This window comes from Acipenser ruthenus, chromosome 35 (genome assembly GCF_902713425.1).
Source record: "Acipenser ruthenus chromosome 35, fAciRut3.2 maternal haplotype, whole genome shotgun sequence".
NCBI classification, from domain to species: domain Eukaryota; kingdom Metazoa; phylum Chordata; class Actinopteri; order Acipenseriformes; family Acipenseridae; genus Acipenser; species Acipenser ruthenus.
In genome coordinates this window covers 1,105,184-1,122,507 of record NC_081223.1, presented here as the reverse complement: position 1 = coordinate 1,122,507, position 17,324 = coordinate 1,105,184, and the positions used below count along the sequence as shown (strand labels likewise).

General features: G+C 39.6%; 2 protein-coding genes, 1 long non-coding RNA gene and 3 other non-coding genes across 6 annotated transcripts; 2 read left to right on the top strand and 4 right to left on the bottom strand.

Moving 5' to 3' along the window:
- Positions 1-2,948: 2,948 nt before the first annotated feature.
- Positions 2,949-3,274, bottom strand: LOC131705275 (uncharacterized). Its single transcript, XR_009310279.1, has 2 exons — positions 3,175-3,274; positions 2,949-3,082 (listed from the first exon to the last, which is right to left on the bottom strand). It is a non-coding gene; the product is annotated as an uncharacterized LOC131705275 (long non-coding RNA).
- A 107-nt stretch (positions 3,275-3,381) lies between these two features.
- LOC131705263 (zona pellucida sperm-binding protein 2-like) lies at positions 3,382-4,448 on the bottom strand (the record flags this gene model as incomplete). Its single annotated transcript, XM_059007648.1, has 5 exons — positions 4,416-4,448; positions 4,213-4,340; positions 3,941-4,130; positions 3,711-3,852; positions 3,382-3,465 (listed from the first exon to the last, which is right to left on the bottom strand). Coding segments are annotated over exons 2-5 (432 nt in total), but the record flags the coding sequence as incomplete, so codon positions are not given.
- Positions 4,449-5,630: 1,182 nt separating this feature from the next.
- Positions 5,631-9,390, bottom strand: LOC131705255 (uncharacterized). The gene is made up of 13 exons (XM_059007625.1): positions 9,308-9,390; positions 9,169-9,227; positions 8,989-9,078; positions 8,432-8,559; positions 8,208-8,354; positions 8,013-8,093; positions 7,181-7,351; positions 6,978-7,074; positions 6,662-6,882; positions 6,436-6,586; positions 6,133-6,341; positions 5,898-6,015; positions 5,631-5,808 (listed from the first exon to the last, which is right to left on the bottom strand). The coding sequence occupies exons 1-13, from the start codon at positions 9,331-9,333 to the stop codon at positions 5,633-5,635; spliced, it is 1,674 nt and encodes a 557-aa protein (XP_058863608.1). The 5' UTR covers positions 9,334-9,390; the 3' UTR covers positions 5,631-5,632.
- A 4,519-nt stretch (positions 9,391-13,909) lies between these two features.
- Positions 13,910-13,982, top strand: trnaf-gaa (transfer RNA phenylalanine (anticodon GAA)). Its single transcript has one exon. It is a non-coding gene; the product is annotated as a tRNA-Phe (tRNA).
- Positions 13,983-14,117: 135 nt separating this feature from the next.
- On the bottom strand, positions 14,118-14,191 carry trnan-guu (transfer RNA asparagine (anticodon GUU)). Its single transcript has one exon. It is a non-coding gene; the product is annotated as a tRNA-Asn (tRNA).
- Positions 14,192-15,016: 825 nt separating this feature from the next.
- Positions 15,017-15,127, top strand: trnal-caa (transfer RNA leucine (anticodon CAA)). Its single transcript has 2 exons — positions 15,017-15,054; positions 15,082-15,127. It is a non-coding gene; the product is annotated as a tRNA-Leu (tRNA).
- The last annotated feature ends 2,197 nt before the right edge of the window (positions 15,128-17,324 follow it).

Below are 17,324 nucleotides of genomic sequence, written 5' to 3'. Positions count from 1 at the left end.
AAAAGCAATACATGTGATTTATTTAATAGTCGTTCATTATTTTGTGTATCAGCCACCACACAAAGCTGAGCGCAGTGCGGTATACTGTAATGATGCTCCAGTCAGTCTGCCCGGACTGCACCTGAAAAAACACGAAGCCCCTAATAAGCTAATTTGCAAAAGTTAGTAAAGAATTGCGCTGATATAACGAAGCTAAATTTGAACTCCTAGCTGGAGCAACGAGAGGGCGAGAGGGCGGGGCAGAGAAGGAGGGGGAGACGCTGCTAGGCAACCGGCTCGTGAACATTCCACTCAGCTGAGCAGAGACCGTTAGAATTTAAAAATGCGAACGTTCTGAGCGGCGTTAGGCGCTTCGTTAAATTAACACACCGTTGCTGGCATTTTAATTTAGAAGATAACCATATTTTAAATACTCAAATACCACTGTATTTAAAAAATACTTTACTTCAGTTACAGACCGTTTTCCAACAAATAAAAGGAGATACGTATTTATAAGAAGTATATTTGTTATGATATTAACACTAAACAAATGTGCTTCAGTTTGGTGTATAATTTATTCATTTATTAAATGTTGTAGTATTTCTTTTTAAAAAAAAAAAAATTATTGTATTGTTTTCACAAAATAACATCCATACATTATCAGTTCACCTGCTAGAGTAATCAAATCACAAATATTACTCGTCAGTAATTCATACATAGACACGCTGTGGTAACTTCAAGAAGTTAAAATGTAAGGCTGGATTAAAGTTTAACCAAATAAATAAGTAAATACATTAATAACGACATGAAACAAAAATATGTTTTGGTAGCTCATATGTATTTAAATTACAACATGGAACTGCTATTTAAATCTAAATTATATTTAAAACTGTTTGAGGGGTAGACTAGCATAGATGATTTCTAAAATCCATTAATGTGTTAAATGGTAACACCACATTAGCACTCCGCGAAATATAGAAATTGATCATTTGTAAAGAATTAGCTGTGAGATTATAATCAGAATTATGGATGCATGGATTTTTGATTAAAATATACCCACATGTGTTTTTGTTTCATGTCGTAATTTATTTATTAATTTCATTTGAACCCCTTGCTGGTGTCACGGCTTGTCTCTGTATCAATTCACTGATATTTGAGGTTTTGTTTGGTACACACTAGCAGGTGATCTGATAATCTTATTGATGTTATTTTGTGAAAACAATAACACGTTAATATTGTGCTACAAAAAATGACTCGCCGTGTTGTAACTTGTGCGGGTGATGTCATGGGTTGTCATGGCAGCGCCGATCATCACGGGAGTGGTTTATCAGTGGTTGTTGGAGAAACGCTGGAGTTCCGCTGGCTTCCGAGGTATCCAACCCGAATATCTAAATCAATACAGTGACAACAAAGGAATGTGACATATAAACCTAATGACTACATTAATGAAGCAGTAATACACGACAGGGTGTGTGTGTTATCATGAGGTAATATCACCACGCCTTGGGTGCGTTGGGAGGCACTAGACGAAGTCGAGTTCTTCAACCGCCCAGGAAGTGGTGATATATCTCATGATAACACACAGACCCTGGAGTGTATTATTGCTATTATTAAATGGGTCTATGAGTGTGTTGTTGGTAAATAAAGAAGACTTCAAACTTTATATTAATATTTTTTATTTGTGTTACCTTCCACTGAGAGAAATAGTTCCACAGTAACTAAAAATGGTGAGATTAACAATTAAACATTTGATTTTAAACCGTTTTGTATAATATTTTCTTTTTCGGGGCTTTGCTAATAGTTTCTTGTTCATTCTTTGTAGATATTGAACTGGATCATTGTTTCAACGTGTATGTCTGGGTTTTGTCCAGTAGATGGAGCTGCTGTTGTGATGTTTTGTTTAGCAGAATGCAGTTCACGTACCGTGTTACAAACGGGACGGCGCTGCACAGAGCGGTACAAACTGTGCAATTAAAATCTCCGGTAGTACTACAGACGGGCCGCCGATAGTCATCTCTGATTAACCCAACATGAATATAAATACAAACTCAGTCTGTTGCAAAGAGCACTCAGAGTGACGGCGCCGGAGAGTCTGCGAGCAGGTTTAATAATATGAATGTGCCTGCACGAGAGTCTTGCATCAAACTCAGCGTCCTCTATATAATAAACATTACACAAGGGGTTGCCAGCGGCTGTAGTGAATTCAGTTCCAATAATACCGCGCTCTCTTTCTCTCTATATAGATATATATCTAGTCCTCCTGTTTTACCAAACAGCTCAAAGAATGGAACTTCTGGTTCGGACTGGTGCGCGGATCTAAAGATTCCCCGCATCGGGTGGACCGGTTTGTTATGGAACGTGTTTCGTAAAATGAGTTTATCCAGTAACGGACTATATAAACCACAGTGAAAACAAACATGAAGAGAACATGTTGCTAAGTAGTGGTTTGTTTAACTAGTTCCTCAGTAAAGTAAGACTCTTGTGTACACACAGTATTAAAAACTGAAAAGCTAAACTAATACCTTACTTGGAGCTCTCACCAGGGACCACTTCCAGTAAAAGACGTATAAACCGCAGTGAACAAAATAAAAACTTGCATTCATAACAGAAAAAAAAAAAAAACAGCCCATATAAATCTACACACTTTTTGTGATGCTATAACATGGTATTATATATAAGGAGTGTTGATAACTTCACCCTAAACTTTGCATACTGAAAGTAGCATGTCAAAGCAAGAAGGAATATAAAAATAGGGTTACAGCTCCATGGAGGAGGAAAGTCTTTGCCCCGGGTTCACAATGAATTAATGAAGGGTCCTTGAGCAAAGCATTCAATGCAGTAAGAGGAGAGAATCCCATTAACATGGCCATTCTGACACACACCAATATATAATCTATGTAGAATTAGTCAAGCACCCAGCAAAAAAAAAAAAAAAAAAAAAAAACACCACCACACAATCCAAACAAACAGTCTTTACAAGCAAGATTTTTATTTATCAATACACACTTTTGGGCATTTTCCAAAAATATACAACTCCAGCTACAAAGAAAACCACTGAACACACCCATTGCAGCTCCCAGAAGGGACCACACATTGACTTGGCCTGCAAGAGAAGAAAGAAATAGTTAGTGGAATATAAAGAGATAGTTATATATTTCACTTTAACTGCAATTGTGTTCACATCATGCATATTACCGCTTCTAGGCATAAAGTGAAGGGATCCATCTCTCTTCAGCTCAATTGGGCCAGAAGACACAAACGCCTTTACTGCACCACCATCCATCCCTTCAGCACTGCGACCTACAGGAGGAATTAGGAGGAGTCCATCAAAACAAACTGGACAAAAATGCATGAAAAATGTCCCCCCTCCCCCCAACAGACAGAGCTCTTACCAAGCCTCTGTTTCTCTGGAATGCACCGTCTGCTACAGAGTCTGTCTGATGGCCGGTTTGAATCACATATCACAACACTGCAGTGGAAGTAAATCTGAAAGACAGCACACCTTGTCAAGCAAAACTAGCATCAATAGATCAGGCAGTACCATCATCCAATGAGGATTACTGAATTGAAAAACAAATATATTGCATCATCGTAAGTGTTTCTTGCAAAAGTGCAGTTATATGTTTTCATTCCAACTCAAAGATTTGAGAACAGTGACTACTTGCTGCTTGCAAAGCAATCCAAACCACACATTGTGGTAAAAGATCACCCATTCCAACACTCCACTTTACCTGTCCTTTCAGTGCATCCTGGCCGCTTGTGAAGGAAAACATTTTCACTTCAAACCTCTTCAGATGGGAAGGGAACAGCACTCTTGCATTGCTGGAGACTGGGTGAAAGATGGTCAAGTACTCATCTGCAGAGTTCTCACAGCTAGAAAGAGAAAGTAGGTCAGGAGCACATCAGCCACAACTCCAATTCCTAGGTTTTGTACCAGCAATATCATATTCCAGCATCTTACCTGTCCACAACAACATCCCACTTTGGAGAGCTATTCCTGTCAGCAGAATAGGTTGCCCAGCAGTTCTCCAAAAACAATTCAGCCTGTGGATCCCTGCTGTACAGGAGTGCTACCTCAAAATACAAGGGTCTTCGCAAGTACTTCACAACAGGGTAATCCTGAGCTCCATAGAAGTCATTGTAAGTTGAATCTGCAGACACACAAAAGGGATAATTTATAGACAGAACATGCACTACTAGAGCATCTATATTATTTCTATTTCCAAGTCCTACCCAATGCAAGCCACATGATGACCGCAAGGTCCCCAAGGCCAGGCTGGACTACAGGTGCAGGATTATTCTGGTACAAGAACTGTACTACCTTGGTGTCATTGACCAGATAGTGACAGGCAACTCTCAACCTGGAAAGAGGAGATGGGGGTTAGTAGAGTTTCAGCCTCAACCATAAGGATACTCCATTTGATTGCAATCCTTACCGGTAAGATGTGAACAGCACTTCATTCTCGTAAGTTAGGAGGCTGTTGTCAAACTGGAAGAGAAATCACAAAGGCTCAGGTTGCAATGAACTTGTAGATTTAGTATGGAGCTGCATACCAAGTTGCAGACTAGCTAATATGGTACTCTGGATCATCCCCAGCTGTGTACTAACTAACCAATTTCACAATTTTAAAAATAAAAAAAGCTTGGTTATAAATAGTTCAGTTTCATAATTGAACATTTGACTTATATTTGTTCAATGTTAGAACAATACCACAAGGCTGTCTATAGAAACTGCTAGACTAAATATTGTTTTAGTAACCTCTAGGAGAGCAACAGCAGTTATTTTGGGTTTGTTGCAAATACACAGCTTGCGACTCTTGAGCTGCAATTGGTATTAACTCGTGTACTAGTTTAGTCCTGTCCTCTGTACTAACCACGGGATCATCCCCAGTTAGTATGCTCCTTTCAGTTCATTGCAACTGACCCAAAAGGTCTAGAGGCAGCACATGCAATACCATATCCAGGAGTCATGTCCTGTGTCACAGCACCTTGGTCAATACAATGGTGGCATCCTTCAGAGGACAAGTGTCTGATTCATGCAAGCAATTCAGTGGATACAAACACAGGTCACAATGTGTCCCCAAATTGATTCAGGTGTGTTGTGGCCACCCCTTGTCAACATGTTGAACTTCCTCAAATAGGATTTTTGATGTGTCAATACTAACCCTTCTAGTTGTTCCACAGGAGTTGACATTGAAGTAGAAAACCACATTGATAGCATCAGACTGAAGAGGCCGGCAACTCGGATCCCTTAGAGTCAGTTGACTTGGAGACAAGCTGGGGACAGATTCCACTTTCACAGCAAGAGCTGCCATAGTTCCATTGGTGAAGCAATCTGAAACACAGCATTTGGATCCAGGTTAAGGAAACAGATTATAGCTTCAATACCAATTCATGCAGCTATTATACAGAATGCTTGGTCTGCAGGAGAGTTACCAATCATCTTTGTAGGGAAACTGCAGGACAGAGAGAAGTCAGCCACCACAACCATGGTCCCAATATCCTTCAAGGTCAAGTCAAGCCTGCTTCTGATGCCTGAAGAACTGATCACCTACAGAGACAATACACCAGGTCAGTAATGTGTTGAACCCAAAACAGCTAAAACACACATTTTAAAGTTCCATCACTTACTTCATATGTGGCATCAGCTGAATTATATGGCAGTCATCCAGAAATTGGTAGAGTTGGCATTATACTTGTACAGGGCAAGCAGGCTCCCACCAAGTTCTCTTGAGCCCACAAAAGGAATCCAGTTGCGACCCATGTTGCCATATGTTACCATGGTATAGAATGCAGCACCGTCACAGTAGCCAGTTACTGTAGGTGGAACTGCAAAAGGAAGAGCAGTTGTCAGGGCAATGGACTGGATTGGTTAGAAAAGGGTAGTTGTAGACCAAAAAAAATAGTCAGGCACTTACTGATGTCTTTGAGAATGGCTTCGACTACAGCAGGATGAGTAAAGGGTGTATTCTCTGGCACTATATTCAGCAAGTAGGTCAGGGGCAGAATGTAGGTTCTGGTGTCTGGAGGAGTTACCTGAAAGAAGAGCAAGGGTTTGTAGGATTAAACCCTAAATCAGACAGCAAGCAACACATCCACATGGAGCAAGTGTTTTCAAAGGGCAATTGGATGGTTGAACAGGTGGGATGTTACCTTTTGCTTCACATTGGGATCCTCAAATGGCACCTGGAGGGTGTAGGTCTTGGATCCATTGGGAAAGACATGCTCCTGGACATTATAACCTTTTAGGTTGGCTTCTTGCACAGTTAACGTCTCTGGTCCAACTATAATTTTGACCAGCTCCACATCAGGCAGGAATGTCCCCAGGGTCACATTGAACACTCTGGCTTTAGGAACAGTGTCTGAAATTAAAGCATGCAGTTAAAATGATGGATATGAAGTGGAGCACTGCAACAAATACCTTTGATTTACTGCATGTGGACAAGTTCTACATACTGTTTGTGACAACTGGTGGCCGAGGCATGAAAGGAGTGGTTATTGGATGAAGTACTGTGTACTTGGTCTTCTCAGGCCCATCTTGCCAGGTATGCTCCAGCATTGGTTCAATAGAGTAAGAGATCACATAGGTGTTGTCCAATACATGGCTCTGAAAGCACAGAAGCATCTTAGGAGGAAAGCTTTAAAATGAGAAGGATTTAGAAGATGTTGAACTTCTACATACCTTGTAATATCCACCATCAGCTCCCACAGGAATTCTTACAGTGATTAGCTGGGGACCAACATCCAGTTTATAATCTCGATTATGAATTGTTGCAGGGTCAAGCTTGCGGCCATCAACTCCCATTTGAACATCAAGGGTAGTAATTTGTGGTGTCGGAACAAGAGGAGGTAGAACACGGGGAACATTCCATGTAATCATCTGTTCTGTGAAGGCTGTTCCATCTGACAGAAAGGAACACCATAGACTTGGTATAGAAAATTCATACATAAACCTAGAACAGTTCTTGAGCACTGTTGCCCTCCATAAGCTTACTCACCAGTAGGACATGTAACTGCAGTGTCCACCATCATGACCATCCATCTTTGCTTATAAAAGGTGGTTGATCTTAGCACAGCCATTGGTACAGTTTGGATCTGTTGGAGGGAAGGGGGAACTTTTACTAAAACAAAAGCAAGACTAAGTCTACCTTCATAGTCTGGATATACTGTACTAGACAACAATGAAGCCTAGACTACTTACCACCTGAGGCTGGCTTTCTGTGGAATTGTATGCAGCTCTAACCAGAACTCGAGTTGGTGTAGTGTTTATGCCATAGCCATTTGTCATGGCCTGAGCAACAGTCATAGTTGTCTTTCTATTTGCTGGGAGATGGAACACAATTTTCCAGATGCTGTTGTCAGCAGCAGTTGCCTAGCAGAAAGAAATCTCATTAGATTAGGGAGTTTGAACACAAAGCATCCCCAGTCTAAAGGATTTGTCATAACAGATGTCATGTTTAATAAACAGGAACTAAAACTGAAAGTTGAAAGTTTAATGACACATCACTGAAACCGTTCTAGGTTCAGCGGACATCTAAGGGAACAGAGAAAATCCTCCAATACAACTGCGTACGAAAGCCTATGTGAAAGCATGTTCCGATACAGGCAGAGTTTACAGCCATTCATTTGTACTGGACTTTAACACATCAGTGTACCAAACTTTATGACAACACCTAAATTACTCCTATGCAGCAGTCTTCAAAAAGGTAAATCAGGACACATTTATCATGAAGGATTTATAGCCCTGCACATATGAAGCCACTACCTCAGTGGTTGAAATACAAGGCTTACACTGACAAGAAAGGGTTAACTTCTCCACAATCAATTTCTATCAAAGCAATCACAGATTACATGCATGCAAAGCCAATGCCTTAAATGTCACACAATTCGTATATGGCCACCCTCTTGGGAGACAGGTTAAAGTTAAGGGGGCCGTTAGATTTTGCTTCCTCTAGATGAGACAGTAGAGTAGACCTCAATAGGCAAGACCAAGGGGACATGAATGAAGCAAATGCAAAGTCATATGATTCTACCTCAGGGTATGCAAGGGACCAATCAGGATCATCTTGAACAAAGTTTGGCTCAATAAGTGGCACACCTCTTCTCACAGAAACCTAAAGAGAACTCACATTAGTCATGAGTGAAGCACTTCTGCAGTGACAATTAAAATACCCACACAACCCAACAAGTTATACTGAACAGCATTATCACATCCTGACAGCCCTTACCTCCATGTAGTTTCTTTCACACAGAATCTCCCTCTCTGCCCATGGAGAATAGCGGCATGTCATGCTCTGAACATAGGAGGAAGCTGAAGTCATAGCACTGTTTGAGAAGACACTGATTTGTACTGTCAGCTTGTAGGTCTCATCATTCTGGAAACAAAGGCTAAAGTTAGTCCCAGCATGTCACCATTAGAAACAAGTTTACAAGAAATAAAATGAGGACTCACTGTGTTCTGAGCAAAGCAGCTCACCACAGAAGAAAGGAACTTGGCATTTCCCAAGAAGTCAACAGTTAAACTATATCCACACTGTGCAGCCAGTCTTGGAGAGAGGGACACAAGCGCCCCCTTATTGTCTATGGAAAGAAATTCGGTTGGCCTTTTAAGAAACTGTACACGTGATCAAGCAAGGTAGAGATATAACAAAGTGAACACCCCCACCACCCCATTCCATCTACTTACTGCAATTCTTTAAAAACTATTTATATTAATAGAATTATACGCTCGTTCAGAACAGTAAGTTTAGAGAAAATGATTTCTATTTCTACGCACTTGCAGTCAACAAATCTGACTAAGGTTGTAGCAGCACAGGTCTATTTAGTATGATCAGCAACATGCTTTTAAAGCCAACGCAAGAGCCTTTCATACCCTGCATCCTACAAAAACAAAGCCTGGTTGCTGCCATACAGCGCAGGAGTGCTCCGTACTTAATACAAATTATTACATTACAAGTCAACAGGCTTTGAACATCAAAATCTTCCCATTCAAGAAAAATGATCACTCACCAATCACATTGATGCGAAAATACTTTCCAACAAAAGACTTATCCAACATCATCATCATAACACTCCCTTGACATTCTGTCCTCACCGAGCCTGCAGAAGACAACGATACTTGAAAACACACAACCGGCAAATAAACAGGAAGCTAAAAGGACAGCTCTGCTGAAGCGACCGTTATGGTACCTAGAGGGGGGTTCTGCGTCCAAACTTCAGTGACTAACACTGCTAACAGCAATGTTATTCTGCATTGGAAAAAAACACGCTAGTGAGAAACACACAATAAAATGAACGTTTCTAAAGTAGAGAAAAGATCAACAATTACCCAAATCTAAGACAACACAGCATCATTAAATCCAAAGCAGCCCCGACCGTGAACTTCTTTCACCGTTAAAAAACAACAATAATAAAAACAAACCCGTCAGTAGCTGAGTTTGGTGTTCCTTAGTGCGCAATGGGTTTATAAAGAGGTTCAGGTGCTAATGGGAGCTAATTAGCTGCAATTGATGCACGCACCTCTTTCATATTAGCCCTCTAATTTTAAATCAGTACGTTAATTAAAATAAATAAATAAATAAATAAATAAATAAATAAATAAATAAATAAATAAATAAATAATACTTTTGAAATTATATTACAACCCATTTAGAAGATTGTATTTTGAATTTAAGTTTGGCAGAAGTACGTTCGGAACAAACTGGACTGTCACCTACAAGGACTGTCTGATTAAAGGCTCAGCTATGGAGGCATGTAGTAAACAAACCCCAATGAATAATAAAAAGCAGGCCGCGCAAATGAAGAAACACATTTATATCATGCAGGAATCCAGGCAGATGTGTTGCCTGCGCCAGTTTGAGGGTACGAGAATGACAGCTCGAGTTCTGATGTTAACATCCACAAGTCAATTACCCATTTTTACAATTTCACCAGAGTGACAGGTAGGCTAAGCAGACATTAATGTAGACAATTTATTTGAGGCCACTTGATTTAAGAAACAGTGCAAAGCATCTCTTTAGCATGTCAGATTTGCCATGACAGGGGCAGTCCCGGGGAATAGAATGACCAAGTGGCAAATGGAAAGCACAGCGCTTAACCTGAAATACAACGCGCAGTATTGATTTAGAACAGACTAAACACAAATCGGATGGCGTTCTGGAAATTTGAATTGTAATCAATTTATTTAAGATTTGAAGTTCCCATTTCAATTATTGAGCGTAATTACATTCATTATTTTATGTGTAATTAATTCAATTAGTGTGTTGAGCATTTTCAATTTGGCATATTATCTTCGAGTGTTGAGCTTTGTCTATTTGACAGCTGTTATTTCAATTCAAATGTTGAACTTTGTCGTTGATGTTTGACGCTCTGGCTTTTGCAGTTCACATTTTTATTACATTCCACCTCTCATAGGTTTGAACACAAACGGGTTTATTTGTGAAATTGTCAAATTGTTTATTGTGTATCCAGCGATCATCTGAACTGGTTCAGTAGTCTGTAGGATGAAGTTGCCCGGAGCCGCGCACACCAGATCAGATTGGATCGCATTGCCTGAAAATTCGATGTTTGATTGACGTGGTCAGTTGGCCAATAGAAAATGAGTTGGAAACGTCATCAGCCAACGCATTGGCAAACGAGAGCGCGCTTTTGAGAGCAAGTCGAGTTGCGAATGAGAGGACAGGTAAGTTAGCAGTAGTATCGATAAAAAAATTAAAAAACAACGACTTGACCCAACAATGCTTGTACATATCTTGCTACGCTAGCCGCCCCCCAGATAAGTTGAAGTAGTAACGTTAGCTAACTTATGTTAGAAGCTAGCTAGTGTTATCTAGCCAGCTAGCAAGCACCACCGGTACCTAGCTAATGTAGTCAACTGGGTAACGTTAGCTAACGTTAGATTGAATAATATCCCAAATAACGAGCATGATTAGTAGCATCAGTGTTGCTGTGCCTTTTTATCCAGGCGAGTTTGTTCGTTAAAGTTAGATAACGTCACCCCGTTTATTACATTTACAGTTTAGTCATTTAGCAGACGATCTTATCCAGAGCGACTTACAGTGCAAAACATTACATTTATATTAGAGAGAGAGAGAGAGAGAGAGAGAGAGAGAGAGAGAGAGAGAGAGAGAGAGAGAGATAAAGTTGCATACTTTGCATACCGTATCTCTGATTTGCATCGTTTCCATGGTTTGGCCCGGCCGCTGCCGTGTGGCTGGTTAAAACGATGAGTTCAGTTTTTTTTTCTGTTTGGTAATTCAGTCATGAGGCAGCTGTAGCAGAGTGGCGCAGCGGAAGCGTGCTGGACCCATCGACCAGAGGTCGATGGATCGAAACCATTCTCTGCTAGCTTGTTTTTCTTCTGTTAGCAAAGTAGATTTTCTAAAATATTAACTGAAGGCAAGACTTTCTGTTATTACATTTCAGTTTAGTGTGTGTATTTCGTAAATGTTAAAGTGTAGAAACGGCAGGTACGCAGCTTATTTGCCTCTACCCATAGCGGACCCATACATTTTTTTTAAAAAATGAAATCTGAACACAAGGTGTGTTTATGTAATCTGAAACGTTACATCTAGACTTAACTGTTAAGTTGTGCTTCTCGAAAGACATACGCTGGAGGGCGCACTGCAGTTTTTCAGTGTGGGGAATATTACAAAGTAGGAGACTGCTTTAAAATACACATGTAGGGCGGGCGTCTCTGTTACAAAGAATTGTCACACTTTGTATTTATCTCCATAATGCGTTGGGACTAAATACGCAGATACGTTAAAACTATTTGGAGAATGCGGGCATCGATCCCGCTATTTCTCGCATGCTAAGCGAGCGCTCTACCATTTGAGCTAATTCCCCTTGAATCATGTCCCTTATTCTCATAGGCTACATCGCAGCTTGATATGAGCAATTCAGATTGTCTATATATGTGCATCAACACTGTGCTGTGGCTCGAGCTTGTTTGACGAGGCCAAAATGCCAAAACTTGCTTTTGCATTGTAGAACCTATTTAATGTAAATGCACGCTATGCCTTTAAGAACACAAGTGCCAATTGAGAACATACCGGCAGCTTGTTAAGTGTTAATTGTCTCCCCTTTGTACCAAACATATTTAAACCAAATCAATCATTATTAGAGAGGAGTTGTTTTAGTGTGAACGGAGTGTGGAGGCAACAGGAGACGCTAGGATTATTGGGTGGTTTTGTCGTGAGTGTTTGAAAACTCGCTTCCGTGTGATTGCATTGAGACGTTCTCTCTGTTTTTGCCGGTTGTGTTATTGGTGATCTTGATATCTACAGTTATAGTATTCTGTAGAGATAAGTAACAAATTCAAATTACTACTAACAACTCTAGCCTCCACGCTCCGTATTAGGGAAGGTGTATTGTGTTCGTGCTTTTGTTTATCTTTTAACTATTGTTATGGTTGTTGTAACCACAATGATGTGTGTGTTTTAAACTAGTAATTCGAAGGTGATTGTTTGATTGTGCATTTGATTAACAGATCACGGCTATTATTATTATTATTATTATTATTATTATTATTATTTATTTATTTATTTATTTATTTATTTATTTATTTATTTCTTAACAGACGCCCTTAGCCAGGGCGACTTACAATCGTAAGCAAATACATTTCAAGTGTTACAATACAAGTAATACAATAAGCGCAAGAAATACAATAACTAGTCGTGATAGTCTATAGTTTAAAGTACCAGAGCTTGATAGCAGTTAATTACTTTACTGGAAGTGCACTTCATGTGTTTTGCTTTGTGTTATTTCCCTGTTGGGACACGTTGTATTTGAGACTCGTTTCGTTGTTTCTTTCTTTATTTTTTCACTTGAATGTTTGGATTGTGTTGAGCACCTCTTTTGATATTGATTTTTGTTTTGCCATGTTATCACACTGCTGCTAAGGGCCGGTCCTTTTTAATGTTAGCGTTTAGGTGTAATTCAGAGGATGGCGTAGAGGACTCTCTCCCGCTTTGCGTTGCTTTTTTTTATCCTTTATCCTTTTCTTTAGCCTGTCTTTCCTTCCCTCCGTGGCGTCCGCGATCTCTTCCGGGTGGAAGCTGATCCCAGTTCAGCCTCTTGTAGTATTTCCAGCCAATCACACAATCCAGCGCTCGCCTCGTCAATTATTAGGGCAGGGCCAGCGCTGCTCCACGTATTTTACTGGCTGCCCCTCCTGTCTATCTCTCTCTCTTTCTACTTTAACCCAGCACTATTTCCGCTTCCTTGTCTATGTGTGTTTTTTGTTCGTTTCTTTCACTGCAGGCCATTTCTCTGCTCAGCGCTCTCAAGATAGTATCTGCTATTTTCCTACCTGCTCAGTCTGCGCCGTTCAAAGCGCAGCGTCATTCTCAGCTTGCTCTGCGTTTTCATCAGAAAGACTGTTCCGACGTCACCGCTGCACTGCAACTCTTTCACACCGGCGCCTCACAGACCATGGTTACCACGGCAACGCCTCATCGAGTGACTCCTGGGAGTGGTAAGTTGCCATGGCGACCAGGCAGCTTTAACAGGCAATGCGAGTCTGTGCCTCACTACTGCAATCTTCTGGCTCCTGCTGCTGCGCCTTAAGCCAGCAGTCACTTTATTGATCACCCTGTGGATTAACCGCTATTGGAATACAGATGATTGTATTAAAGATGTCAATAGACTTTCAGTGTACACGTTTTAGAGCTCAGCGTTTGTTGAGGCAGTTCAAGCACTGCACTTTCAGGCGGCCAGTTCCAGTGTTTGCCTTTTGGACTTACTCTGGAAGGAATACAAAAAAAAAACATTTGTTGAGAACCGCATTTGGGAGAAAATGTAACAGTTTCGAAACGCATTTGTAAAAGCATCGGATTCTATTATGGTGTTGCCGAGCTGTTGAACTTTTCTCATTACAGGTTTACTGGATTGCCAAAAGTATGCTATCTCGAAACATCAGTCTTGTCAAGCCGAAATAGCTCAGTTGGGAGAGCGTTAGACTGAAGATCTAAAGGTCCCTGGTTCGATCCCGTGTTTCGGCAAACAACAAGACCATATTTGTTTTCTATTATTTTGAACTAAAAAAACAGAGCACATTTATTCTTCAGCGTAATTGGATGAAATAACAGCGTATCAGAGTGCCATTTTCTAATGTGATTAAGAAATGCAAAAAACATCGTCCCTGGGTGGGCTTGAACCACCAACCTTTCGGTTAACAGCCGAACGCGCTAACCGATTGCGCCACAGAGACCAACCTGTTAATCCACCAAAGCATACGGGAGTGATGAGCAAGGCGAGCTGCTGCAGAACGAGATCGAGGGAGCAGAACTCAGCAGAACCTGAGATCACATCTAAGAAGAAAGCAACACGGGGCAGGAAAGTCTATGTAATAAATTATGGCAGCACAGCATATGTCGTTTTGTTAGATAACACCCTGGGAGACAACAGAGCAGTGTGTGTAAATAGCTACAATGGAAACCATATACTTACGACTAAATTTTGATACAGAACTGTGGTCATGTGTAATCTGTTTTCATTATGATAAGAAAGCTACAGTTCAGTGGATTTTATTTGGAATCTTTGGTTCTGTCATTCACTATTTTCTCAAATAAGATGACAAATTAATAGCTCAGTTGGTTACAGTGAAAGAAACGAGCACCAGTCAGCCCGGCTAGCTCAGTCGGTAGAGCATGAGACTCTTAATCTCAGGGTCATGGGGTCGAGCCCCACGTTGGGCGTCCTTTTTAAATACAAATTGAAGATGTTTCTTCGAGACAACGGAGCAAAGTCTGATTATGTTCACATTGTATACAGTATTGCAACAAAATTACTTATTGGTCATTGTCAAATAGCAATTGCTATTGTAAAAAGCATGCATCGTTTATAGCTATAACGATACTCAAATAAATAATCTTACTTTTTTGGGTTGGCTTCAATCTGTTTCTTTTTTTAGAATTGTCTTAGCATCATTCATGGAGCATCAGTTGGTATGTGCGTAATAAACCCAAACGGGCCTTGATACACCATAGTGTGCTGAAATAAATAATGCGGTTTTCTACATTAACAAACACAGCTTGTCAGAATGGCCGAGTGGTCTACGGCGCCAGACTCAAGGACTCTGTCTTTCTAAAGAATTGTGTGTTCTGGTCTCTGAATAGAGGCGTGGGTTCAAATCCCAATTCTGACAGTTCAATTTTACTTATTTTTAAAAATAATACATTTCAGCACTCAATACCATTTTAATTTCCATTTTAAATCGGACTAAAATAGTGTTCCTAACACAGATTGCATTTTTGTTGTAAACAGACTACTTGTTAACGTCACTGAAAAATATTTTGTGTCCAAACATGTTATTTAACTTGATTGTTTTAAAATTCCAAATAACATATTACTTTGAAAAACATCTCCGTCGACCACTGGATCGTGGTCTCAGGCTGGGATGCGGACCATTGAGAACAGTATAAACCATCTATTACTAGACGCAGCTTACAGGAGAAATGCCCTCGTTTAACATGCTAGGATGATCGACTTCGGCATTCTCTAACTGCTGTTTACATTTTCTAACACGTTATGAGGAAGAACAATATTTTGGTGTCCAAACATGTGTTATTTAATTTGATTGTTTTAATATTCCAAATAACATATTACTTTGAAAAACATATATTTTTTAATACAGTCCTATTTGAGTATTTAAAATATGGTTATATTCAAATGCCAGCAACGGTGTGTTAATTTAACGAAGCGCCTAACGCCGCTCGGAACGTTCGCATTTTTAAATCCTAACGGTCTCTGCTCAGCTGAGTGGAATGTTCACGAGCCGGTTGCCTAGCAGCGTCTCCCCCTCCTTCTCTACCCCGCCCTCTCGCCCTCTCTCGTTGCTCCAGCTAGGAGTTCAAATTTAGCTTCGTTATATTAGCGCAATTCTTTACTAACTTTTACAAATTAGCTTATTAGGGGCTTCGTGTTTTTAACATGGTTCAGGTGCAGTCCGGACAGACTGACTGGAGCATCATTACAGTATACCGCACTGCGCTCAGCTTTGTGTGGCGGCTGATACACAAAATAATGAACGACTATTAAATAAATCACATGTATTGCTTTTTATTGCTAAATATGTATCTGGTATTCTAAGTATTATCTACAATTAATAATTCAGCTCTATTCATATTCAGAATGTAATACAGTATTAAAACTATCAAACTGACTGGAAACATGGAACACATTAATTGCGATCGATTCGATACCAATAGGATTACATAAGAGCTGTTGTGTATAGACAATGTCATAAACGCCGAAATGAACACGGACGGTCTTTATTAAGGGCTGACTTGTTTAGATGTTCGAGAGATCTAGGTGTACTGGACAAATCTACTGGATTTTTTCCAAATCGTAAGTGTACCGCCTGTGATAATACATTTAAAACTAAGAAAATGCACAAGCCATACAAAGAAAAAAAAGAGTACAGTATCTTACAAGTGATTGTGCTTCAGCTCATGTCATTAATGTGATTTCTTGTCCTAGCCATTTGCAATATGATGGTAAAACTACTAGACAGTTACAATTGCACATTAATGAGCAAGCATAAAAGTTCAATTAGGAGAAAATATATTCATCCACCACTCGCTAGACATTTTGTAGATGCCAAACATTCCGTCTGTGGCATACAAACATTTTCAAGATCGCAGTGGTGGTAATGTCACGGGTGACGAATGTGTTGATTATTTTTTTTTTCAGTATTATCACTTATGATTTTTGAATTTTAATTGGATTGGAGTAGTAATATTACTATAGCTTATGTCAAAAGTCTAATTTATGACCCTTTTGACCTTTTTTTGACCTTATAGGTATGAATTTATGAATATATAATGAGGGGCGTGGATTTATGAATTTATGAATATATAATGAGGGGGGCGTGGATTTTATGGTTGTTACAAGACAGATATGCTTATTGAATATAGGCTTATATTTGCCTATAAACTTATTGCACGTCTTTTATAAGATATGTACAAAAATCAGTGTTTAATATGTTATTTATGTAATCAGGGGATAGTGGGTACCCATGTTTTATAAATGCTTATGTTAACTTCTGCTTGGTGCATACAACATTAATGTTTATGTTAACTTATGCTTTGTGCAGACAACATTAAAGTCTTTTTTTTTTTTTTTTTTTACATAAGACACTTAATGAAAAAGGAGAAAGTTTAAAAGAAGTTATTAAAAGCTAAAAGAAAAACCAAAAAAGAAAACGCCTTATATTTTATATACACACACACACACACACACACACACTTAATGAAAAAGAAAGTTTAAAACAGCGTATCACAAAATAAAACAGATATTAAATTAAATATTTATAAAAAAAAAGAAAAAAAAACAAAAGAAAA

Excerpts from the sequence above, each read along its gene's own strand:
- LOC131705255 (XM_059007625.1), bottom strand. The coding sequence starts at position 9,333 with ATGATGCTGTGTTGTCTTAGATTTGG. Across the intron at positions 8,560-8,988 it reads TTTTCGCATCAATGTGATTG|ACAATAAGGGGGCGCTTGTG; the intron begins GTGAGTGATCAT and ends TTCTTTCCATAG. Across the intron at positions 7,352-8,012 it reads GGTCCCTTGCATACCCTGAG|GCAACTGCTGCTGACAACAG; the intron begins GTAGAATCATAT and ends TCTTTCTGCTAG.